Source organism: Quercus lobata, chromosome 3 (genome assembly GCF_001633185.2).
Source record: "Quercus lobata isolate SW786 chromosome 3, ValleyOak3.0 Primary Assembly, whole genome shotgun sequence".
NCBI classification, from domain to species: Eukaryota; Viridiplantae; Streptophyta; class Magnoliopsida; order Fagales; family Fagaceae; genus Quercus; species Quercus lobata.
The window spans coordinates 19,645,345-19,673,082 of NC_044906.1; the positions used below are offsets into that span (position 1 = coordinate 19,645,345).

The 27,738-nt window shown below is 32.0% G+C and overlaps 3 protein-coding genes across 3 annotated transcripts; 1 reads left to right on the top strand and 2 right to left on the bottom strand.

Annotated features, from left to right (window-relative positions):
* Positions 1–4,641: 4,641 nt before the first annotated feature.
* LOC115978851 (bidirectional sugar transporter SWEET17-like) lies at positions 4,642–8,535 on the top strand. Its single transcript, XM_031100727.1, has 6 exons — positions 4,642–4,783; positions 4,925–4,961; positions 5,569–5,779; positions 6,364–6,525; positions 6,962–7,081; positions 7,993–8,535. The coding sequence occupies exons 1-6, from the start codon at positions 4,750–4,752 to the stop codon at positions 8,329–8,331; spliced, it is 903 nt and encodes a 300-aa protein (XP_030956587.1). The 5' UTR covers positions 4,642–4,749; the 3' UTR covers positions 8,332–8,535.
* Positions 8,536–16,395: 7,860 nt separating this feature from the next.
* Positions 16,396–16,908, bottom strand: LOC115980504 (pectinesterase inhibitor-like). Its single transcript, XM_031102740.1, has one exon. The coding sequence runs from the start codon at positions 16,906–16,908 to the stop codon at positions 16,396–16,398; it is 513 nt and encodes a 170-aa protein (XP_030958600.1).
* Positions 16,909–21,397: 4,489 nt separating this feature from the next.
* On the bottom strand, positions 21,398–21,910 carry LOC115980505 (pectinesterase inhibitor-like). The gene has a single exon (XM_031102741.1). The coding sequence runs from the start codon at positions 21,908–21,910 to the stop codon at positions 21,398–21,400; it is 513 nt and encodes a 170-aa protein (XP_030958601.1).
* Positions 21,911–27,738: the final 5,828 nt, after the last annotated feature.

Here is a 27,738-nt window from a genome sequence, read left to right on the forward strand (position 1 = left end):
TCCAATCCTATTATTTGAACTTTCTAAACAAGTGAATTTGACAGTATTTTTGGATATCAAAAAGTAGGAATCCAATTGAAAGAAATTTCCTAAATAGTAGTATAGAATAAATAAAATAAGAAAATAATTTTTACTTTGTTTATCTTTGAATAAGAAATTATTGTGATCATTTTTTTACGTAGTTAAACTCGCACACACAGGGGTACAGGGAAGGGGATTTTTGAAAGACTTATAATATGTGGTGCACACTCATAAGGGCCTTATATGATGATTGGTACAATCATAAAAGATTAAAATGTTTTTAAATCAAGATCACTTTCTCTATGTTTTATAAACACCACATATACCTGCCATGTTTAAATTCCACATTTGTCCAATCCCAAATTGTTTAGTGTTCATTTGACTATAATTTTTGTGGAATCTTATTTGCCGAAAGTTGGTTAAAAATAATTGTATCTACAAAAAAGTAGATTTTAAAACGTTGTACATACATAAAGAAATGAATTAAAAAATAAAACTGTTCACAAACACAAACTTAATATGTGAACCAAGGAAAAATCTGCATGAGATAGCAGCTCGAGAACCGAACATCAGGTCGGTACGTAGTTCTCAAAAAAAATAAAAAAAAAGAGAAAGAAAAAATCAGGTCGGTAAAGTACCTTTGAGTGTTAGTAGCAACGATTTATTTCGTTGAAATTAAATTTTTTTTACTAAAAATATTATAAATAAAAATAAAAACTATTTGAAATAGTACTAAAAATTATAAATAATAAAAGAAATATAGTGAAAATCATAAATAATAGTGAAAATAAATTAAAGTAGGTTAGGTGCGTTTGTTTTGGCGGTTGTATTTGCAATTGTTTCCGGCGTGTTTTTTTTATCTTGTCCATGACATTGTTTATGGACCAGTCAAGTGCTAAAAACGGTTTGTAACAATAAAAAATATTTTGTGATAATATTTTTAATAATAAATTTTTAATTTTCAACAAAATAAATCATGGGGTCCGTTTGGATTGAGCTTATTTTTGCTGAAACTGAAAACTGAAATTGAAAACACTGTAGCGAAATAATTTTTAAATGTGTAAATAGTGTTGTGGGACCCATTTTTAATGAAAAAATTGTTAAAAAGTGTAATTTGTGGGTCCATAAACAGTAAATATGAATACTGTTCATGAAAAATCTGGTCAACAACTGCGACTTAGAAAAAAAAAAAAAAAAAAAACGTAGAATTACTGAACGTGGACGCGCAATCCAAACACTGTCCATATCTAAACGCACATCAAAAATATAAAAAAAACATATTTTTCAGCAAGTGGGAAAAAGTACTCATAAAAGCAAGGTCATTCTCCAGTTGAGTGTCAATTCGCTCCCCAAACTCTTGACAAAAAAAGACAAGTTGTCGTCCCATCCCATCAGTCCATGGAAGTCAATGAATTCTACAGATAAGCCTCAATTATTTACATCAAAGAATTTACTAAAAAAATGATTCACATTAAAGCAAAAAGAAAAAAGAGATAAACAAAGTCTTTTGTGGCATAAAAAGAATTAAATATATAATTTTCATCTACAACATTTTACCTTGTACATATGATGAAAGAACAAGTATTTTGTATTCAAACAATAGTGGTAAGGACTTCTCAAAAAAAAAAAAAAAAACAATAGTGGTAAGGATTGAAGAAAATGACCACTTGTTAGGAAAATACTTTCACATATTCCATATACCTTGCTTCATCAAATAAAAGATATTGGTGATTTAAGAACCACCTCTTGTTGTGTGTCATGGCATGTTCTTAAACCCAATTTAGATATGGCAAATAGTGATTTTCCCATCACTTCCCACCATCATGGAGTACCTAAAAGACTTGAGCCTTTTGTAAAATGGTAAAGCTTTTGTTGAGTTATCCTACGTACTTATATGTTTGCTATTAAGGCTGCGTTTGAATCGACTTCAAAGTGATTCCGAAAATGATTTTTCGGAAAATACATGCGTTTGGCTGTCACGGAAAACATTATTTTCCGGAAAATGATTTCCGGTTGACCACGAATTTTCCGTTTGACCACGGAAATCCATTTCTGCCTTCATTTTCACTTCAATTCACTTCTGGAAAAAGAGAGAGAGAGAGAGAAGAGAGAGCCCAGATCAGAGAGAGAGAGGGACGATCGCGCCGACGAGCGCATCGCGCGGACGAGCGACGCGGTGCACGATCGCGATCGTCGATCGAGCGGCGCGATCGACGATCGCGATCGACGAGATCGCGTCGGATCGAGATCGTGATCGACGGTGCGATCTCGCGAAGCGTCGTTCGCGAGATCACGCCGTTGATCGCGATCTCGCCTTCGCGAGATCGCGCCGAATCGAGATCGCGATCGACGGCGCGATCTCGCGAAGCGTCGATCGCGATCTCGCGACGTTGATCGCGATCACGCCAGCGAGATCGCGACGTTGATCGCGATCGACGGCGCGATCTCGCGAAGCGTCGATCGCGATCTCGCGACGTTGATCGCGATCACGCCAGCGAGATCGCGACGTTGATCGCGATCTCGCCTTCGCGAGATCGCGATTTTTCTGGGTTGTGACTTGTGTTTTTCAGGCGAGATCGCGATTTTTCTGGGTTGTGGCTTGTGTTTTTCTGGGTTTGTGTTTTCCTTCTTCTTTTCCAAACACCAGAAAATATTTTCCGGAAAATTTTTTGAAATGCAACCAAACACACAAAAATATTTTCCTTTTCCGGAAATTAGCATTTCCAGAAAATATGTATTTTCTGGAAAACGTTTTACGGCAACCAAACACAGCCTAAATTTGAATCCATTTCTTTTAACAGAAAACAATAATGCAATCAAAGACCAGTAGATAATGCAATCAAAGACCAGTAGTGTATTGTAAGTTGTAAGTTGTAAGTTGGAAGTTGTAACACGTTACTTTGCCATCAATTATTTTAAAGTGAAACTTACAAAATATCTCAACACCAACCTATCTTGTTGTTTGGTAGAAAAGTCTATAAATTACTTTAAAATGACTAATTTCTAAAAAGTGATATTCCTATTGATTATCTTAAAGTTTGTGAAAATGAATTAAAGAATGTTTGTTTGTATTTGAATTAAACTCAGCAGAGTTATTATTCCACCATTGCGACAAAACAAAAATGAATTAATTAACAATATTAGATATTCAAGCTCAAGATGAAACCTACCGCCATTGGCCTCAGTAGCCTATTGGCACCCAGGTACCCTTGTGTCTTGATGCTCAGGAGTTCTAGCCCCCGCAAAATCACCTAGCAAAAAAAAAAAAAAAAAAAAAGATGAAACCTACAATCATCAACTAATTGTAAATTGAGTTTTAGAAGGCAAACAGATCCAATGTCACTAAACACTACCTAACAAATTAAAATGAAAATCATCTTTCTTTTTGCCAATCAAAACAAAAACTTTATAATTTTCTTTCTTTATAATATATCAAACCCCTTTTATGTAACACTAAAGGGACCGACAATAAAGGACCACAGAAAATTTCCATAAACTTTGCAGAAACATGTGAAGATAAATATCCTGTACAAAAGAGACTGGTCCACTGGGCATGATGACAAATTGAAAGAGTGGCAAACAGAGACACGATGCCTAGAGGAATGCCGAAAGTACAATATCAGTCCAAGTGAGTATTATTGGTCCTTTAAATTTAAAAAATAAGCAATGATAATATTTTTATTAACTGCCGTTAGCGTTAATACCTATATGATTAACAGTATATTGATGTGACATATTTTTAATTGATGTGACATTTTTTTTTTAATATTAGTCTTTTTATTTAGTGTTAGCATTAATTCCTTTTTCTCATCACCGGAATGGCTTCAAGCTCTAATCTTCAGTCACCTGCACTTAGACCAGCACCAGAGAGAAAAAGGAGATGATGACGATAATGAAGAAGTAATGGGTTTTTTAGAAGCCAAAGAATAGTGGCTATTACGAATTACAAAGAATTTCTTCGTTTGTCCATAAAAAAATCTGCCTTCACCTGCACACCAGGCTACAACAATCTTTGTTCCTTTTTTTTAAATCTGTGCTCCTCCTTTGCTCACAATCTATCACCTCCAAAAGATCCAAATCTTAATAATAAAATAAAAGAATTTCATGCTTCAAAAAACCATAAAAACATCCAAAAGAAAGAAAGTAAGATCTGGGGAGTTTTTGGTAGAACGTCCAGCTTGACTGGGTGGGTGGTCACCGAAGAGATACCGACAGTGAAAATTGGGGTTTTTTTTTTTTTCTTCAAAATGTTTTGGTGTTTTACTTTTTTGTTTTAAATATGAATAAATTATTAACTTAAAATTGATTTGTAAGTTTTTCTTCAAAATAGCTTATGTGTCATAGATACACGTTTGTAAAGATTTTGTAGTAAAAGTGTAAATCTTGAAATAGTTTTAGCATTTTAATATATAAAAATGCCACATCAATTAAAAAGAAGATATATTAATATTTCATTAGTCATATAGGCATTAACACTAATGACAGTTAATAAAAAGACTAATATTTGAGTCATATAGGTATTAACACTAACTGCAGTTAACAAAATAACTAATATTTGAGGACCAATAGTGATTATAGGGGACCAATAATGTAGTTTTGACCGGAAGAATCTAAAAAGCTATATATGCATCAGGTTTCAATCGCCATCACATCCTCTTTTATCCTTTACATGCAATAACCTCCCATCTCCACCGCTTCATTTCTTCAATCTAGTGTACTTTTCTATCCATGGCTAGCTTAAGCTTCATCATTGGCATTATTGGTTAGTCTATGCTGTCTCACACACAGTTTCTTTAAGTTTGTTCCGTGGTTACTTATTAGTCCTTTGTTCTCTGCTTATTTTATTAATTCTCTTCAAGAAAAAAAAATTATTAATGCCATAATTTTGTTTCTGTATTTGCAGGCAATATAATTTCAATACTGGTTTTTACTTCTCCCATGTAAGTGAGACCATCAAAAGAAAGATTGTTTTATAGTAGTTCTTTATTTATTAAGACGTATGATAAGCCGAGCTAAGATGGGTTATTTTATATAAAATTGGTTTTAAATTTAATAATGGAAGGTCCAAATATGATCCACTTCTTAAATTATTTTATATGCTTATATGTTTGATTTTCATGATTGTAATCAAAGTACCATTTCTAGAACTTGTTTTGTATATCTTGGTACTCTACTTATGATTGTAAATTTGTGTGAGGTGTCCAAATATGACTACAAGATATCATGTACTTGTCATCAGAACTGAATCTTTTGTTTCTCCAACAAAGTCCATGAACAACATAATCACCAGTTTGTCCTGCTCAATCTTTAACTATAGACAAGCATAGAACTCATTGACAAGTTCAGATTAGGCATCAATTAAGTAGTAGCTTCAAGCCTTCAAGTGTGTTTGGCAAGCCTTAAAAAAAAAATTTACCTTTTCTTTTACGAATAAGCAATTCATCAAAGTGCCTCCAAATACACTCACTTCCCATATAACACCAATTATGGGTTTTTTTTTTTTTTTTTTTTTTTTTTTTTTTTTTTTTTTTTTTTTTTTTTTTTCAGAAAGACATTTTGGCAGGTGGTGAAGAAAAAATCAACTGAGAATTACAAAAGCACTCCATATATAACTACTTTGCTGAGCACAAGTTTATGGACCTTTTATGGACTTCTTAATCCCGATGGTTTACTTGTAACCACGGTTAATGGAGCTGGTACCGTCCTTCAAATCATATATGTCACTCTCTTTCTCATCTATGCTCCCCAGGATAAAAAGGTGATATAAATGTCTCATTGCTATCATGTCAACTACTTTTATAAATGCTAAAAAAAAAAAAAATCAAGAAGCTCACTTTGACAATATAAATATTTAACCATATTAATGAATTCAATTAACTCTTTTTTTTTTTTTTTTTTAATTCACATGTTTTTATGTCAATGAATTAACTCAATAATGAAAGGTCTATTCTGGAACCTAACTCATTATTGTTAAATCTTTTTTTTTTTCAAAAATATATATATATATATATTAATTGTATAATTGTTTATCCCTATCTTCCACATTTTCTTAATTATATAATTTCTTTCAATTGAAGTTGGCCCTTTGCCAATTTAGGCTTTGTGTGTTTGTCATGAAATACTGCTTTCTCTTTTGAAACCAGGATAGACTATTTCTTGATTGAAAGAAAAAAAAAAAAAAAAAAAAAAAAAAAAAACAAACAAAAACAAAGAATTTTTTTTTTGAGAAGAGAAAAACAAAGAAATTATGTCTAATATGAGTCATATGACTAATGTATCGTATATTCGTATGCATCAATTCTTAGTAATTTTTTGTTCAATAAAGCGAATGTGTGAATGCAGGTCAAGACGGCAAAGTTGTTTGCCTTATTGAATGTGGGATTTCTTGGGTTAGTAATTGCAGTAACTTTTCTAGCAGCTCCGGGACGTGTCCGACTTACCGTTGTTGGAATTTTATGTGCTGGATTAACCATAGGCATGTACGCATCACCTCTATCAGTAATGGTAAGATCTTTAATTCCCTTCACAAACTTTGTACTTTGTTAGTGAAAAGTAGTCACTTCTCAAGAAAAAATTGATATAATTATCATTACAATTATTTTTTTTGTTGTTGTGGTAAGTAACATTATTTGCAATTTTGCATGTTACTTCTTCACACGGTGATGATGCCACATGTTGTATGTAAATCTCACATGGCACTGATCCATATCACTCTTTTAGTAAGGAAATACACTTTTCAAGGAGCATGGTCTATAAAAATAAAAGAAAAGTACATTAATCAATTATATAAAGAATTGATTATCCAAGGGTTTTTTTTTTTTTTTTTTAATGTGGAAAGGGTATTGTCCTTTTAAAAAAAAATTTGTTTCACTTTCTTTGATTTTTTTTTCCTTTTTTTGGGTAAGTCTTTATTTGATGTTATTTTAACTTTATTCAACAGAGAATAGTGATAAAGACCAAGAGCGTGGAGTACATGCCCTTTTTCCTCTCATTTTTTCTATTCCTTAACGGTGGTATTTGGTCTGTTTATGCGGTGCTTGTCAAAGACTTCTATATTGGAGTAAGTTTTCTCATTCATCTTCTCATAGTAATGGTGCTAAAGATTCTAGTACTTAAGCACTATGACATATAAATTTGAAACAGTCACAAATTTTGATATCAACCTTGCCGAAAGGAATAAATAAAAAAAGAACTAGAATTAAGCAAGACTAAACACCAAATTTCCCCTACAAAGTTGGTAATGGGCACAATTAAATGTGGGCCAAAGCTTCCATACTCTAAAAGAGAAGGGCACTAGTGTCAATGGGGCCATGAGGTCCATATTAGGACCATGTGAAGGAACATTCTGAGCCCAGAATGTATGGTCGAATTGCATAAGAAAAATAATGCAACTATAAACCCTGAATAATTGGAATTAGCAAAATTTGGTTGGGTTGGGTTTGAAACCTTAAAAATGGTCCTACATAGCTCATGCTATGTAACCCAACAAAGACAAGGTGTTTTGTCTTGCTTTTGTTTTGTTTTGTTTTGTTTTGTTTTGTTTTCTCCCCTTAGAAAAATTCATTTAAAACTCTATATTTTATGGAGTGTACAATTAAATCATATAGCTTCAAAAACAACAAATTAAATTATAAATATTTAAAAAGTAACAAATTAAATTCTATAGTTTCAAAACTAACAACTTTAGCCTTCATGATGTTTCGAAAAATAATAAATTCAAATTTAGTCCATTTAAGTTGAATACATTTTTATTTGTGGTTTAATATAGGTTGGGAATTTAATTTACTATATTTAAAGTTGTAGGGTTTAATAAAATTACAAGTTTAATTTGTTATATCCCTAAATTTTAGAGTTTGAAATATAGGTTTCTCCTTTAAAACTTTCATTAAACATTAGAAATTTCTATTTCTCATACTTGCTTTTGTAAATGTCCCAGGGTGCTAAATTTTTACTTTATTCAAACAATTTTAGGTACCAAATGCTGTTGGCTTTGTGTTGGGGTCAATTCAGCTAATCATATATGCAATCTACAACAAGAAGTCAATTTCAAAAAAATCATTGGAGATGGTGGAAGAAGAGGGCTCTGCCCATCTTGTCAAAGAAAATGAGATGGGAGCATTTGAGGACTATGAAGAGGCCAATGTAAAAATTCGAAACCTCCACAAAGGAAGCAGCCTCCCAAAACCATCTGTAAATCGACAATATAGCTTCCAAAGGATCTTGAAGACACTTTCTTTGAGTCCATATGAAAGACACCCTAGTTGGCCCTATGAAGAAGATGTTGGAAAGGGAGAAAAGAATCACAGTTGATTATGAGGTTTTTGTTTGGTGGAAAACTTAGAAATTATGTGTTGACCCTGTGAAGTAGATGTTAGAAAGGGGGAAAAGAATGACAATTAATTACGAGGGTTTTGTTTGGTGGAAAACTTAAAAATCATGTGTTGCTTAGCCTCGTAGTTAATGATTTTAACATTGAAAAAGAAGAGGGAAAAAAAAAAAAAAAAAAAAAAAAAACCTTGTAGTGTGGGATATTGTAATAACTTGTAAAGTTGTGATTGAGCTTTCATAAATAATGACATAATTAGTTTCTAGCTTTTATGTTTCAACAACTAACACTACTAGAAAAAGCCCTATTGCAACGAAATTTTTTGTTATAATAAACTTAAAATTATTACAATAACACCAATTGCAAACGAAAAAATTTGTTTACACACTGTTGCAAAAAGTTTGTGGCAATAAATTATCGTAACAAAAATTTTGTTGCAATAGCATTTTGTTGCAATAAATGATTTTTAATAATTTTAAAATTAGGTTATTGCAACAAAATAAATCATTGCATTGGTCTATCACTCAATTGAAATTAGTTTGCAATTATTAAAAAAAAAAAAAAAGTTTCAACGTATGATCCATATATCTCTTAATTTTTGACATGGATGTGTGTTAGATTTTTATGATTGTACCCTTATTACCGATCAAAACACCATTTCTAGAGCTTGTTTTATTTCTTGTAACTCAACTTCAGATTATAAATTCGTGTGGAGTGTCCAAATATGACTACAAGATATCATGTACTTGTCATCGGAATTGAATCTTTTGTTTCTCCAACAAAGCCCATGAACATAATCACCAGTTTATCCTGCTCAATCTTTAACTGTAGTCAAGCATAGAACTCATTGCCAAGTTCAGACTGGGCATCAATTAAGTAGTTGCTCTGAGTGTGTTTGGCAAGCCTTAACCAAAAAAGAAAAAATAATTACCCCTTCTTTTCTACAAATAAGCAATTCAGCAAAGCCCCTACAAATACACTCACTTCCCATCTAAGTATGTAATATCAGTTATGTTTCTTTTTTCGAGAAAGACATTTTGGTAGGTGGTGAAGAAGAAATCAACTGAGAATTATAAAAGCATTCCATATATAACTACGCTACTAATCACAAGTTTATGGACCTTATATGGACTTCTTAATCTAGATGGTTTACTTGTAACCACTAACCACGGTTAATGGAGCTGTTACTGTCTTTCAATTCATTCATGTACATGTCACTCTCTCTCATCTATGCTCCTCAGGATAAGAAGGTGATATAAATGTTTCTTTGCTATCATGTCAACTACTTTTATAAATGCTCAAAAAAATAATAATTAAGAAGCTCATCTTGAAAATATAAATATTTAACCATATTAATGAATTAAATCATTAATTTTTTTTAATTCTTATTTTATTTATGTCAATGAATAAATTAACTCAATAATGAAAGGTTTATTCTGGAACCTAACTCATTCTTGTTAGGGTAAATTGCAAATTGCATTCCTAAAATTTGGGGGTGTTTGGATTTTATATCCTGAAGTTTCAGAATTTGGATTTTACCCCCTGAAGTTTAGGGTGTTTGGATTTTAAACCTTAATGTTTCAAAATTTGGATTTTATCCTTTAAAGTTTAGGAGTGCTTGGATTTTACACCCCTAAATTACGAAACTTTAGGGTGTAAAATCCAAACACCCACAAACTATAGGGAGTAAAATCCAAACACCTCTAAAATATAGGGGTAAAATCTAAATTCTAAAACATTAGGGTGTAAATTTCAAACATCCCTAAACGTTAGGGGGTAAAATCCAAATTCTAAAACACCAGGGTGTAAATTCTAAATACCCTCAAACGTTAGGGGGTAAAATCTAAATTCTGAAATTTCAGAGTGTAAAATCCAATTACCCTCAAACTTTAGAGGTGTAATTTGCAATTTACCCTTCTTGTTATATCATATATATTAATTGTATAATTATTTATCACTATCTTCCACCTTTTTATGAATGATAGAATTTCTTTCAATTGAAGTTGACCTTTTGCCAATTTAGGCTTTGTGTGTGTGTCATGAAATACTGTTTTCTCTTTTAAAACCATGATAGACTATTTTCTTGATTAAAAAATAAAATATGTCTAATATAACTAATGTATTGTATGCAAATGAACATCAATTCTTAGTAATTTATTGTTCAATAAAGCACAGGTGTGAATGCAGGACAAGACGGCAAAGCTGGTGGCCTAATTGAATGTGGGATTTCTTGGGTACGTAATTGCAGTAACTCTTCTAGCAATCCCTGGAAGTGTCCAACTTACCGTTTTTGGAATTTTATATGTTATATTAACCATAGGCATGTATGCACCACCTCTATCAATTATGGTAAGATCTTTAATTCCCTTCACAGACCATGTACTTTGTTAGTAAAAAATAGCCACTTCTCAAGAAAAAATTGATATAATTATTATTATCATTATTTTTTTGTTGTGGCAAGTAACATTATTTGCATGATACTTCTTCACACGGTGATGATACCACTTGTTGTATGTGGATCTCACATGGCACTGGGCCATTTCACTCTTTTAGTAAAGAAATACACTTTTCAAGGAGCATGGTCTATAAAGAATAAAAGAAAAGTGCATTAATCAATTATATAAAGAATTGATTATCCAAGTTTTTTATTTTTTAATGTGGAAAGGGTATTGTCCTAAAAAAAAAATCGTTTCACTTTCTTTGATTTTTTTTTTTTCGGTGAGTCTTTATTTGATGTTATTTTAACTTTGTCCTACATGGAATAGCGATAAAGACCAAAAGTGTGGAATACATGCCATTTTTTCTATTCTTTAACGCTGGTATTTGGTCTATTTATATGGTGCTTGTCAAAGGCTTCTATATTGTAGTGAGTTTTCTCATTCATCTTCTTAGAGTAATGGTGCTAAAAATTCTAGTACTTAAGCACTATGGCATATAAATTTGAAGCAGTAACAAATTTTGATTAACCATGTCGAAAGGAATAAATAAAAAGTGGAGCTAGAATTAGACTAAACACCAAATTTCCCTTACCAAGTTGGCAATTGGTACAATTAATATGCATTTGGATTTGGATGAAAATTATAAATTATTTTACTATTTAGCTTATTTTTTCTATTATTTAAGAGTCATATTACACTTTTTGGTACTATTCATGAGTCTCATTGCATTATTTCAACTAACTTTTACTTTTATTTATAATATTTTCAACAAAATAAATAGCATTCAAACAGATCCTAAATGTGAGCCAAAGCTTCCATACCCTAAGTGAAGAGCACTAGTATCAATGGGGGCATAAGGTCCATATAAGGACAATGTGAAGGAAGATTCTGGGCCCAGAATATGTGGCCGAATTGCATAATAAAAACCATGCAACTAAACCGGATAATTGTAACTTGCAAAATCTGGTTGGGTTGGGTTTAAATCCTTAAATGGTCCTACATAGCTCATGCTATGTAGCCCAACAAAGACAAGGTGTTTTATCTAGATTTTTTTTTCCTTCTTGGAATGGTACTTTTAAAACTTAAAACTCTATAGTTTATGTGTGAAATTAAATCATATAACTTCCAATTTTTTTTTTTCAAGTAAAAAGTTAAATTCTACCGTTTCAAAACTAACAATCAAAATTAAATTATAAAATTTTAAAAAGTAACATATGAAATTCTATAGTTTCAAAATTAAGAAATTAAGCCTTGATGTTTCAAATAATAATAAATTCAAATTTAGTCATTTAAGTTGAATATATTTTTATTTTTGGTTTAATTTAGGTTGAGAATTTAATTTATTATTTTAAAAGTAGGGTTTAATAAAATTACAAGTTTAATTTGTTATATCCCTATATTTTAGAGTCTTAAATATATGTTTCCCTTTTAAAACTTTCATTAAACATTAGACATTTCTCTTTTTAATACCTATCTTTGTAGATATCCCAGAATGCAATATTTATACTTTATTCAAACAATTTTAGGTACCAAATGCTACTGGCTTTGTGTTGGGGTCAATCCAGCTGATCATATATGCAATCTACATCAAGAAGTCCATTTCAACAAAATCATTGGAAATGATGGAAGAAGAGGGCTTTGCCCATTTTGTGAAAGGAGAATTCGAGGACAATGAAGAGGCCAATGAAAAGTCGAAACCTCCACAAAGGAAGCAGCCTCCCAAAACCATCTGTAAATCAACGATATAGCTTCCAAAGGATCTTGAAGACACTAACTTAGAAATCCATATGAAAGACACTCTAGTTGGCCCTATGAAGAAGATGTGGGAAAGTGAGAAATGAATCACAACTGATTATGAGGTTTTTGTTTTGTGGAAAACTTAGAAATTATGCAATGCACAGGAATAGTTACTGGGTGAGTTTCAGGAAAAAAAAAAAAAAAACCATAATTTTTTAGTTTAAGTAGTAAGCAAAAATGCATGAACTTAAAAAAATGGCAAATTACAACTTATTCACCTGTGGTTTAGCTGAAATTTAAGTTGCTTACATGTGGTTTAAAAGTTGGCATTTTGCCTACTCGAGATTCACTCTGTTAAGCTTTCGTAACTCACCTCTATATTTTAACTATTAAAAACACAAAAAATATAACAAAAACATAAAAATAAAGATCTAAAAGCATATTTCTTAAAATGGTGAAACTTTGGCTTAAGAATACTTTTACCAAATATAACTTTCTTGGAACCAATGTTAACTCATTGCTTACCATAAAGAATCACTGCAAAACATAGAATTACTTACAACGCAAAGAGATTTTTTTCACTAGATTGTAAGGAATACAATGGGGAACATTGCTCTTTCTTGTATTAACAAATTCTTAAAATGTATTAACAAATTCTCTAAGTCCTAAACAACATAGAAGGTATATGCTCTAAGAGAATTATTAAATAAATAAATAAATAAATATATATATATGTAATAGTGATAACTCCGAACGGTACACCAATATGAACCGGTATCGAAATATTTTGTTCCCATAACCAAACCGAAATGGCCTCCGGTACGGTATTGATTCCCTTTGTTGTATGTATAGGTATATACAAGATGGGTTGTAATATATATTACCAAAAGGTGCCTTTGCATAACTCTTCAAATTGAATAAACCAAAAAGTGCCTATTGAAATGTCATAACCCTTCATATTAGATATACTAAAAAGTACCTATTGAAAGGTCATAACCCTTCATATTGGATATATATTAAAGGTGCCAATTGGCCGAAAAGGTGCCTATTAAATAAAAATGTGTCTATTGACCGAAAAAATGTCTATTGAATGAAAATATGCTTATTGACTAAAAATGTGCATATTGAATGAAAATGTGCCTATTGAAGGGTCATAATCATTTGGGTATAAATAGTGGTTCATATTCATTTTTTACCTTCTTCTTAACTTCTTCTCTTTTATCTTTTTTAGAAATGCTAGAAGCCTGTGAGTCTTCTCCAAAATTCCTATTTGTAGAATCCAATAAATTTAATTGTATCCCGAGGACAAATTTGTAATAACCTTTTAGCAACTCTTGTGTGGGGGCAAATATTATGTAAGGATAGCATTCAATTGTGCCTCTAAGTCAATCAAATTTTATGTTTGTCTACTGGATCATTTTGTTATTTCATTATATTACTCCTTTAAATTCCCAACATTTTGAGCAGTTAATTATTTATTTATTTATTTATTTATTTCAGAAATCAAGCCACACCAACGATACCAACAATAATACTGAATGATTTCTTTAAACTCCTTACAGATGTATTTCTTCTTAGATTTCTTGTTCTCTTGCCTAAGCTTTAGTCCCATCAGAAACCAAATGTTTTGGAAAATAAAGAATTTTTGCAATGAATACTGAAATTGAATGCCCCATACTATTCCAGAAATTCATTCACATTGAAATATAAAAGGTCAATATCACCAACCTTGTAACAAACGATGGTATCATTTGGGTACATCACAAATAGTTTAGTTCCAGCGCGGGCATGACAGGAATCACCAAGAGTTTCATCATTGATCTAGACATGTCTTGATCTTTCCTCCAATCTTGCTAACCTCACATCAAGGTATACAACACGGGACACATTACACACTATCTAAAATTTTCATTTAGGTATAGTTCAATTTTTTTTGAGAGAGTTTCAACCTATAATTCCCGCTTCTGATGATAGCTCTTTACCATTAGACTAAGACACCAATCGGTCTTTGGTGTAGGCGGGAATTGAATCTCAGATCTTTTACTCAACCATAAGAGACTTTATTAATTAAGCCAACTGGAATCCACATGTATAGTTCAAATTAAATATTTTACAATAGGTCTAATTTTGTTTTATTAGTAAGTTTACACACCTTGAATCCTTGGTAAGATTGGGATATGTATTAAATTTCCTTGGTAAGATCACCTTGAATCCTCAATCTTTACTACCTTCTTTCTTTTTTGTTGTTGTTGCCCTAATCTATTTGTTGGTGAATAATTTTTGGTCTTTGTTTTCATGGTTTTCGTACATTCTTGTTCTCAATGATAGTTTTTTGTTGTGTCTCATGTGCCTATTGAATGAAAAGGTATCTAACTATTGAATAAAAAGGTGTCATTTGATTAAAAAATGTGCCTATTGAATGAAAAAATGTCTATTGACTGAAAATGTGCCTATTGAAAAATTAAAAAGCATAATTGTTCGGTGTTTTCAAATGTATACGTGGCATTAATTTATGTAAGCACGTGGCGCAATAAGAAGTGGTCAACAAAAAGTCAAACATTTAGCTTTTATATTATATATAGATATAGATGTGTTACATTTTTCTCTATATTTTTTTTTATACAATTAACCTTTTTAAAGTTTTAGTTCTGAAAAGAAAACTTTTTAAAGCTTCAAATTAATTGATCAAACTTCTCATTCTCTTAAGAAGATTATTATGATAATCAAATCTTATCACAAATTTTTAATTGATATTACTCAAATAATTGATAAGCACATTTAAATACATAGCCATGTAAATTGTATTTTGATATAAACTTAAATTCTTACTTACACAATATCTAAGAATTAACTAAAACCAAAATTATAAGAGGTAGAGAAAGTACATGTGATGAGAAACTCAAAAAACACAACACCAAACTGTATTAACCTAATGTAGATGTATAATAAACACAAAAAATATCAATCTAAAGTAGAGTTGCAAGAAAGAATAATAATAAGAGAGAGAGAGAGAGAGAGAGAGAGAGAGAGAAATAACTTTTTTAAGGAGAGAACACAAGAGAAATTGCAAATTTTTATAAAAGAATACAAAAGAAAATGTATAGTTATAAACACCAAATTATCCAAGTAATGTGACGTAATAGAATAATATTATATCATTACATAATGTCATAAGTTAACATCTAACAATCGAAGAAATGAAAAGAAAAAAGATAACCAATTAAAACACAATCAAATCGCATCAACCCGAAGTAGAGTTCAATACAAAAATTTATCAACCTAAATTAGAAAAGTAATAAATAATTAAAAATCCAGAGAGAGAGAGAGAGAGAGAGAGTCCATTAAAAGTGGGAGGTATATTGAAGGAATTGGAATTGTAAGGTGAGAATTTAATAAGGAGAAAATAGTTAAAAATAAGAGAAAAAAATATTGGAAATAGGTGGATGTTGTGGCCACTAATGTTACTGGTGGTTAGTCACTAGTGCACCAACCTTTTGGACTCGTTTTTCTTTTTTTTGAGACTTTGCATTAATTTCTTCATTTTTTTTTCTATTCTATAATGTTTACGCTATTAGACCTAAGAATTAACATGCATACTATTGCAGCTAATATTGATTGTGTTAAAGCCTTAGGAAGCATGCATTGCTTGTTCTATGATCCAATGAAAAAAAAAACATGAAATAAGATAATAATAAGATGTATGGTATCAATTATAAATCATTTCCTAGTACAAACTAGTAGATGTTATTGATACTTTATAGAATATGGAAATTTTATAGGTTGGCAACCTCTGCGCGTCCAGGACAACACGGAAGTAGATGAGCACCAACTTGATAGTTGGAAAATTTATTTATGCCAACATTGAATCAAGGCTTAGAGGTGATTGGTAATGGCTAACACATTGCTGCATAGCTGACTAAATGTGGTACTTGAAGAAGTTATTGGAGACTTGACGGATTGATCTTCGAAACCTTGGTTACACGAGTCTGCATCGTTCATGGCAGCTGAGACCCATGTATTAACATCATTATATTTCTTAGATCCCAAGGCACCGGTCGAGGATTGAATTTGATCAATTGCATCTCCATAGTTCTCAGCACAATCAGATAGGGCTTGCTTCAAGCCCTCGTCCGTTGCTGAACCTTGCTGTTTTTTGACTTCCGCATTTACTGCCTGAGCTTTAGTCCCTGCATGTTTTAGTGCAACTTTGGCTATAGTCAGGAGATCTTTTGCTGATTTGGCCTCAGAGTCCGATTGAAGAGTGCTTAGGCACAGTGGCTTGTACGAAGTGTAACCACAAGCTTGCGCAATCAAGTTCTGGCAAAAAATTTGGGTTGGAAAGACAGTCAAAAGAAGCACAAAGACGAGGCTTGAAATGGGATTCATGTTTTCACTATAATGTTTTCTTTTCAGATAAATTTTATTTTTTTAAATAGGTAAAGTCAATGTAGCGATAGTACTTTTTTTTTGGGGGTGTTTTTGAGAAACTTGTAGCTATTGGACTATATTTATATAGAAAAAAGTTGGGACGTGATCGGTTCTAAGTTCAACTACCTATTTTGAAAGTTGATCTATAAAAAGTAAATGGAATATTTTAGCGCGGGATTGAATTACATATGACCACACAACCACACTATTTAATCGGTCTCTTTGACCTTACAGTGGTTATTATGAGTTGGTTGAATAAAAAGTAACTTCGACCCAAAACACGATTATTATTTATGAACAAATATTCTGTGAATATAATATATGAATTTTACTAATGCGTGCAATGTAGACCATTTTTTGAAACTTTTTATGAAAATATAAAAAAGTGATCAACTTTTTTGTCAGCCTTTTTAATTTCCTATAAAAGGATTCCTAAAATGGATGGTAAATATGTGCCATAAGGCATACATTAACCTGACTCATAATAGTTATATATATATATATATATATATATATATATATTGTGGTGGCATTTTCCTAACAACCCTAAGTTGAATGGGCTCAAGCCACCAATTTATTTGTATTCTTGGTTAGGTTTAGTCCATTATGGGAGATCTCTAATGCAAATAATGCTATGATGGACAACACCCTAGTTCTTTTTTACTATTAGGCTACTTTGAATCAAGCCTAGTCGAGAAGGCTTTCAAGCAGCTGAGTAACCGATTTCCCTATTTGAAATCGGTAAGCTTGATTCGAACTTAAAAAAAAAAAAAAAAACATAATTTTTTAGTTTGAGTAGTAAGCAAAAATGCATGAACTTAAAAAAATGGCAAATTACAACTTACTCACTTGTGGTTTGGCTTAAATTTAAGTTGTTTACATGTGGTTTAAAAGTTGGAATTTTGCCTACTCGAGGTTCACCCTGTTAAGCTTTCGTAACTCACCTCTATACTTTAACTATTAAAAACACAAAAAATATAACAAAAACATAAAAATAAAGATCTAAAAGCATATTTCTTAAAATGGTGAAACTTTGGCTTAAGAATACTTTTACCAAATATAACTTTCTTGGAACCAATGTTAACTCATTTCTTACCATAAAGAATCATTGCAAAACATAGAATTACTTACAACGCAAAGAGATTTTTTTTCACTAGAATGTAAGGAATACAATGGGGAACATTGCTCTTTCTTGTATTAACAAATTCTTAAAATGTATTAACAAATTCTCTAAGTCCTAAACAACATAGAAGGTATATGCTCTAAGAGAATTATTAAATAATAATAATATATATATATATATATATGTAATAGTGGTAACTCCGAACGGTACACCAATACGAACCGGTATCGAAATATTTTGTTCCCATAACCAAACCGAAATGGCCTCCGGTACGGTATTAATTCCCTTGGTTGTATGTATAGGTATATACAAGATAGGTTGTAATATATATTACCAAAAGGTGCATTTGCATAACTTTTCAAATTGAATTAACCAAAAAGTGCCTATTGAAATGTCATAACCCTTCATATTAGATATACTAAAAAGTGCCTATTGAAAGGTCATAACGCTTCATATTGGATATATTAAAGGTGCCAATTGGCCGAAAAAGTGCCTATTGAATAAAAATATGTCTATTGACCGAAAAAATGTCTATTGAATGAAAATATGCTTATTAACTAAAAATGTGCATATTGAATGAAAATGTGCCTATTGAAGGGTCATAATCCTTTGGGTATAAATAGTGGTTCATATTCATTTTTTACCTTATTCTTAACTTCTTCTCTTTTATCTTTTTTAGAAATGCTAGAAACCTGTAAGTCTTCTCCAAAATTTCTATTTGTAGAATTCAATAAATTTAGTTCTATCCCGAGGACAAATTTGTAATAACCTTTTTGCAACTCTTATGTGGGGGCAAATATTATGTAAGGATAGCATTCAATTTTGCCTCTAAGTCAATCAAATTTTATGTTTGTCTACTGGATCATTTTGTTATTTCATTATATTACTCCTTTAAATTCCCAACATTATGAGTAGTTAATTTTTTATTTTTTATTTTATTTATTTATTTCAGAAATCAAGCCACACCAACGATAACAACATTAATACTGAATGATTTCTTTAAACTCCTTACAGATGTATTTCTTCTCAGATTTCTTGCTCTCTTCCCTAAGCTTTAGTCCCATCAGAAACCAAATGTTTTGGAAAATAAAGAATTTTTGCAATGAATACTGAAATTGAATGCCCCATACTATTCCAGAAATTCATTCTCATTGAAATATAAAAGGTCAATTTCACCAACCTTGTAACAAACGATGGTATCATTTGGGTACATCACAAATAGTTTAGTTCCAGCGCGGGCAAGACAGGAATCACCAAGAGTTTCATCATTGATCTAGACATATCTTGATCTTTCCTCCAATCTTGCTAACCTCACATCAAGGTATACAACACGGGACACATTACACACTATCTGAAATTTTCATTTAGGTATGGTTCAATTTTTTTTGAGAGAGTTTCAATCTATAACGTTCGCTTCTGATGATAGCTCTTTACCATTAGACTAGGACAACAATCGGTTTTTGGTGTAGGCGGGAATTGAATCTCAGATCTCTTACTCAACCATAAGAGAGTTTATTAGTTAAGCGAACTGGAATCCACATGTATGGTATAAATTAAATATTTTACAATAGGTCTAATTTTGTTTTATTAGTAAGTTTACACACCTGGAATCCTTGGTAAGATTGGGATATGTATTAAATTTCCTTGGTAAGATCACCTTGAATCCTCAATCTTTACTACCTTCTTTCTTTTTTGTTGTTGTTGCCCTAATCTATTTGTTGGTGAATAATTTTTTTTGAACATTCTTGTTCTCAATGATAGTTTTTTTTTGTGTCTCATGTGCCTATTGAATGAAAAGGTATCTAACTATTGAATAAAAATGTATCATTTGATTAAAAAATGTGCCTATTGAATGAAAAAATGTCTATTGACTGAATATGTGCCTATTGAAAAATAAAAAAAGCATAATTGTTCGGTGTTTTCAAATGTATACGTGGCATTAATTTATGTAGGCATGTGGCGCAATGAGAAGTGGTCAACAAAAAGTTAAACATTTAGCTTTTATATTATATATAGATATGTATGTGTTACATTTTTCTCTATATTTTTTTTTATACAATTAACCTTTTTAAAGTTTCAGTTCTAAAAAGAAAACTTTTTAAAGCTTCAAATTAATTGATCAAATTTCTCTTTCTCTTAAGAAGATTATTATGATAATCAAATCTTATCACAAATTTTTAATTGATATTACTCAAATAATTGATAAGCACATTTAAATACATAGCCATGTAAATTGTATTTTGATATAAACTTAAATTCTTACTTACACAATATCTATGAATTAACTAAAACCAAAATTATAAGAGGTAGAGAAAGCACATGTGATGAGAAACTCAAAAAACACAACACCAAATTGTATTAACCTAATGTAGATATATAAGGAACACAAAAAATATCAATCTAAAGTAGAGTTGCAAGAAAGAATAATAATAATAATACAGAGAGAGAGAGAGAGAGAGAGAGAGAGAGAGAGAGAGAGAGAATAATAACTTTTTTAAGGAGAGAACACAAGAAAAATTGCAAATTTTTATAAAAGAATACAAAAGAAAATGTATAGTTGTCAACACCAAATTATCCAAGTAATGCGATGTAACAGAATAACATTATATCATTACATAATGTCATAAGTTAACATCTATCAATCGAAGAAATGAAAAGAAAAAAGATAACAAATTGAAACACAATCAAATCGCATCAACCCGAAGTAGAGTTCAATACAAAAATTTATCAACCTAAATTAGAAAAGTAATAAATAATTAAAAATCCAGAGAGAGAGAGAGAGAGAGACCATTAAAAGTGGGAGGTATATTGAAGGAATTGGAATTGTAAGGTGAGAATTTAATAAGGAGAAAATAGTTAAAAATAAGAGAAAAAAAATATTGGAAATAGGTGGATGTTGTGGCCACTAATGTTACTGGTGGTTAGTCACTGGTGCACCAACCTTTTGGACTCCTTTTTCTTTTTTTTTGAGACTTTGCATTAATTTCTTCATTTTTTTTTCTATTCTATAATGTTTACGCTATTAGACCTAAGAATTAACGTGCATACTATTGCAGCTAATATTGATTGTGTTAAAGCCTTAAGAAGCATGCATTGCTTGTGCTATGATCCAATGAAAAAAAAAACGTGAAATAAGATAATAATAAGATGTATGGTATCGATTATAAATCATTTCCTAGTACAAACTAGTAGATGTTATTGATACTTTATAGAATATGGAAATTTTATAGGTTGGCAACCTTTGCGCGTCCAGGACAACACAGAAGTAGATGAGCACCAACTTGATAGTTGGAAAATTTATTTATGCCAACATTGAATCAAGGCTTAGAGGTGATTGGTAATGGCTAACACATTGCTGCATAGCTGACTAAATGTGGTACTTGAAGAAGTTATTGGAGACTTGACGGATTGATCTTCGAAACCTTGGTTACACGAGTCTGCATCGTTCATGGCAGCTGAGACCCATGTATTAACATCATTATATTTCTTAGATCCCAAGGCAGTGGTCGAGGACTGAATTTGATCAATTGCATCTCCATAGTTCTCAGCGCAATCAGATAGGGCTTGCTTCAAGCCCTCGTCCGTTGCCGAACCTTGCTGTTTTTTGACTTCCGCATTTACTGCTTGAGCTTTAGTCCCTGCATGTTTTAGTGCAACTTTGGCTATAGTCAGGAGATCTTTTGCTGATTTGGCCTCAGAGTCCGATTGAAGAGTGCTTAGGCACAGTGGCTTGTACGAAGTGTAACCACAAGCTTGTGCAATCAAGTTCTGGCAAAAAATTTGGGTTGGAAAGACAGTCAAAAGAAGCACAAAGACGAGGCTTGAAATGGGATTCATGTTTTCACTATAATGTTTTCTTTTCAGATAAATTTTATTTTAAAAAAAAGGTAAAGTCAATGTAGCGATAGTACTTTTTTTTTTTTTTTTTGGGTGTTTTTGTGAAACTTGTAGCTATTGGACTATGGTTATATAGAAAAAAGTTGGGATGTGATCGGTTCTAAGTTCAACTACCTATTTTGAAAGTTGATCTATAAAAAGTAAATGGAATATTTTAGCGCGGGATTGAATTACATATGACCACACAACCACACTGTTTAATCGGTCTCTTTGACCTTACAGTGGTAATTTTGAGTTGGCTAAATAAAAACAAACTTCGTCCCAAAACACGATTATTATTATGGTTATTATGAGTTGACTGAATAAAATGTAGCTTCGACCCAAAACACGATTATTATTATTATTATTATTATTATTATTATTATTTATGAACAAATATTCTGTGAATATAATATATGAATTTTACTAATGCGTGCAATGTAAACCATTTTGTGAAACTTTTTATGAAAAAAAAAAAAAGTGATCAACTTTTTTGTCAGCTTTTTTAATTTCCTATAAAAGGATTCCTAAAATGGATGGTAAATATGTGCCATAAGGGCATACATTAACCTGACTCATAATAGTTATATATATATATATATTGTGGTGGCATTTTCCTAACAACCCTAAGTTGAATGGGCTCAAGCCGCCAATTTATTTGTATTCTTGGTTAGGTTTAGTCCATTATGGGAGATCTCTAATGCAATTTATGCTATGATGGACAACACCCTAGTTCTATTTTACTATTAGGCTACTTCGAATCAAGCTTAGTCGAGAAGGCTTTCAAGCAGCTGAGTAACCGATTTCCCTATTTGAAATCTGAGCAAGATTTATCTGATCCCTAGACTGTGTTCTCACTTTTCTCTCGTGTATCCTTCTCCCAATTTTCATTCCAACCCCTTATTTGGTTTTCCTTCCTCCTTTTATACCAAACTCTTAGTGGAGCCCTTATGATGGCAGAATATTCCACACGCGTGTGGGCCCTACCACCTTCAGGGCTTAAGTGGTTCTTTGTGTCTACAGTACTATTCATACTTGTCAAATCATTTATCAAAGGTGGGGCATGAAATTATGACATTGTAAAGATCATTTAGTAACTTGTGCTTAATGCCAATTTTGTGCTCAGCAAGATGTTTGTCCCCATATTAACACATGTCCTCAGCGAGGCCAGTTATCATCGGCGGGACCTTCCGAGGTGAGGCATCTTTGACCATGTTTCACCAAGCTAAGGTGGATGACAATAGGACCAACTGGATTCAGATGGGCCAAGCCCAAATTAGGGGCGTGCCTTTCTTTTTACCCCTACTATATATATTATACTAATAACAAGACTCTCTATTTAGGTTTCATCACTTTGTATATTAAAATATTCTCACACAAATTCTTAAACTCTCTAAAATACCCTAACCTTTTATATATATATATATATATTTTCTTTAGAATCTTTTTGTAAAATGTAAATAAGTATAAAATGGTTTTTTGGATTGTTAATTTTGGTTTTAAAAGGAATTAAGGCCCTGTATGGTTATCATTGGGGGTGAATTCATTTTCTCTTTTCATTTTTTAAACTCTTTTTTTTTCTCAAATCTTGTATTCATTTTCTCTACCCAACCCATTTCATGTTTGTCATTATTTTCTAGTCTAGTTTTTACTTTGTTTTTTCACTTTATATTTTTCGATTAAAAATTCAACACAATTGAGAGAGAAATTGTGTGTTTTTTGAGGGGACAAGTCAATGTTAGAGGGACCCATAGATTTGGTTTTTTACGAAAATGCCATTGTATTCATTTTCAAGAAAATAAAAACACCAAAAAGTTGTATTCAGTTTTTGTATTCAAATCCCTTTTTTTTGGATATTGAAAATGAAAATTGAGTGCAAATACAGAGTCAAACAAGTTTTTTAGTGGCAAGTCCCATGAAAATTGAAATGAATACAGAATACACCCTTTTTCGCTCAAACCAAACAGGCCCTAGGAGTATAGCTTTGAGGATACAATTTTCATTTTGATACAGAAGCCCTACTTCTTCTGTAGAAGGACTTTTCAAGATTACGGTTTTAGCACTTTGATCTGCCTCTTTGCTCCCCGTTGTTTATGCACCATGCCAATATTCCAGGGTTTTTGTCTTCTCTGTTCTTTATTTCTTTTGGGTATCCTTATTTTGAGTCTTTTTCTGTTTCTGCGGTTTAAATTTCTCACACGGGTTAGGTTCAGGGCGGGTTTTTCTTATGCGCGAACCCAACTTGCGGGCCTCCCCCCATTACCTGATCCCACCTTGTTTAATAAATGGGTTTTTTTTCTAAACCCCAAACCTGCCCCATCGGGCCCTGCAGGCCCCGTCCCATCATGCTCGGCCCAAAATCATAAACATAAATTGAGAAATCAAAAACACAAATTTTAGATTTATGATTTTTCCTTTCAAATTCACAAACACAAACACAAACACAGAAATCCTGATACAAACACAAATCCTAACACAAACACAAACACATAAATCCTAATACAAAAACAAATCCTAACACAAACACAAACGTAGAAATCCTAATACAAACACAAAAATTTCAGATTTGTGATTTTCCCTTTCAAAATCACAAACATAGATACAAACCCTAAATAACACGTTGTAGGGTTTAATAAAATCACAAGTTTAATTTGTTATATCCCTAAATTTTAGAGTCTAAAATATATGTTTCCCCTTTAAAACTTTCACTAAACATTGAACATTTCTCTTTTTAATACTTGCCTTTGTAAATATCCCATAATGCTAAATTTGCTCATTTTGTGAAATGAGTTGAGATGGGAGCATTCGAGGACAATGAAGAGGCCAATTTGAAAAGTTGAAACCTTCGCAAAGGAAGCAGCCTCCCAAAACCATCTATAAATTGACAATATAGCTTCCAAAGGATCTTGAAGACACTTTCTTTGAATCCATATGAAAGACACTATAATTGGCCTTATGAAGAAGAGGTTGGAAAGGTAGGAAAGAATCACAATTGATTATGAGATTTTTGTTTTGTTGAAAACTTGAAATCATGTGTTGCTTAGCCTTGTATTTAATGATATTAACATTGAAAAATAAAAGGGAAAAAAAAAAAAAAAACCTTCTCTTCTATTTTTTGGGTAAGGATTAATTTAGAGTATTTATTATAATTTGGGATTACTACATTATTCAATCACAAAAAAAACCTAGGGGTATGATGAGTATTATGTGTGGTGAAATAATTTTTCATCACACCCTAGGTTTTTTTTTTTTTTGGTGATTGAATAATGTAGTAATCACAAATTATAATAAAATGCTCTAAATTAACCCTTACTCCATGTTAGGTTCTAAAGTTTAAGATTTTATGTATTTAGAACTCTAATGTGTAATGTTGGCAAACCATGATCAAAACAATGTGTTTAGAAGTATTTAAGTCTAGCTCAAAGTTGTGATTTTATGTAAAGTTGGAATCGAGTGAAAGCAAAAAGGATTGTGCCTTTCGGCTTGGCTCAATCGATCGAAGCTTAGGCTCGACCGATCGAAGCTCTGGCAGAATGCTTTTCTGCAGATTCGTCCAACTCAGCCCTATTTGTTTTAAAACGTTTTTAGGGTTTCTTATTTGTCCTAAGTATAAAAGGCAAACCCTAACCACGTTTTAGTATTGCTCATATTGCGGTTTGTGTAAATCTCTTGTGAGATCTAGATGAGCTTTCCTTTACACAAACTTAGGGTTTTGAAGGAGGAGATATTTTCTACACCTTGATGATCAATTCAGTTGCTGCCATTAAAGCTTAAAGAATACACAAGCGGGTGTGCTTGTATTTGGTGGTGAATCCAAGAAAGAAGGAGTCCGTGGATTCTGAGCTTGCACGTGGTCGTATCAGTAAGTTCTACTGGTTGGTAGTAATAAGAAGTCGAGCGTGGGGGCTTGTAAGTCTTATTGTATGAACTTCGATTCTTTCAAGATAGTGGATTCAAGTTTACCTTGAGGATAGTTAGGTCAAATCCTCCCTAGGTTTTTATCGGTTTGGTTTCCTGGGTGATCATATCTTGTGTTATTTATTTTCCGCTGCTTTGCATGATTTGATCTTTTATATTGTGATAACCTAGACTTGTTTAATTGGACTAAGTAACAACTTGGCTAATTACCTAGGTTAATCAATTGTTTAAGGGGTCTAAAAACTGTCAAGTGGTATTAGAGCGGGTAGCTCTTTTGTTGTTGATCCTTTGATCACTGAGCTGATCCTTGACCCCTGTTGTCATGGAACACGGACACTCTCTAGTTATTCCTCCTCACTTTGATGGGAATAATTATGCTTACTGGAAAGTAAGGATGAAAGCATTCCTGAAATCCATTGATGAGAGGGTGTGGAACTCCGTTGAATACGGATGGGAGAAGCCCACTACTCCTGTTAGTGAGTGGGAAACTTCTCAGAAAGAAGCAGCTTCGTTTAATAGCAAGGCTATGAATGCGATTTTTAATGCTGTTTTTATGGAGGAATTTAAGAGAATCTCGAATGTTGAGATTGTTCATACTGCTTGGAATATCCTCCAGACTGTGCATGAAGGCACAAAGGCTGTCAAAATAAACAAATTGCAGCAATTGACTTCTAAATTTGAAAGCATTAGGATGTCTAATGATGAATCTTTTGATGAATTCTATGCTAAACTGAATGATATTGTTAATTCTGCTTTTAACTTGAGTGAAATCTATGATCAACCTAAAATTGTTAGGAAGATTCTTAGATCTTTGACTGAAAACTTTAGACCCAAGGTGACTACCATTACTGAAAGCAAGGATGTGGACCCCATCCCTGTTGATGAGTTTGTAGGATCTCTTCAATCCTATGAGTTAGATCTACCCAAAACTACCAAATCCAAATCAATGGCTCTTAAGTCAGTTGATGATGTTGAAGGTGGTGGATTTGATGATGAGCTCTCTGCTATAGAGATTGACTATCTTGCCAAGAACTTTAGAAACTTTCTCAGGAATAGCAATAGAAAGGCAAGAGGCACAAACACTGTTGAACCTAGAAATTTTAGGAAGCATGATCCCATTAAGGTTAACAACAATGATAAGCCTAGAGAAAGAGTAGGTCAAGCTTCTAATAATTCCTTGGGCTCTCAGTGTTTTGGGTGTCAAGGGTATGGACATATGAAATCTGAATGTCCAACCTATTTGAAGTCTAAAGATAAGGCTATGGCTATAACCCTTAGTGATGGTAAAGTTTCTGACTAGATCTTACGCTTACAGTTCAAAGTGTCAGAGGCTTCCCTACACTTATCATTCTTAAACAGCTCAACTCTAGTGGGAGACTCAGAGGAAGTAGAAGTGGTTCTATGGGCTCTAGTTTTCCTAGGCATGGTGCTAAGATAAGGATCAAAACACAGAGCGAAAGAACAAAAACCACAAAACCAAAACCAAGGGCAGACTGTAAGTTAGCACAAAAACAAAATATAGAATCAAAATCTATATGATGCATGAACAAGTTTAAATGTCATGATGCATGTTCTAATGCATTGAATTAAGTCCAAAAGGTTCAAATTACAAAATTGGCTTGAACATTAAGGTTTTTAATACAAAAAACCAAAATTTGGAAAACCACTTGATCAATTTGAAAAATATTGACGAATTGATCATTACACATGATATAATAACAGAAATAATGACCAAATACATCAATTGGATAAGCCAATTTCATCAATTTAAGCCAATTTGACAAAATCCCCAATTCGGATCAAATTCAAAACCCTAGAATTTTCAATTTTTCAAAAACCACAAAATTGATCAAATTAAACTATAGAGAACA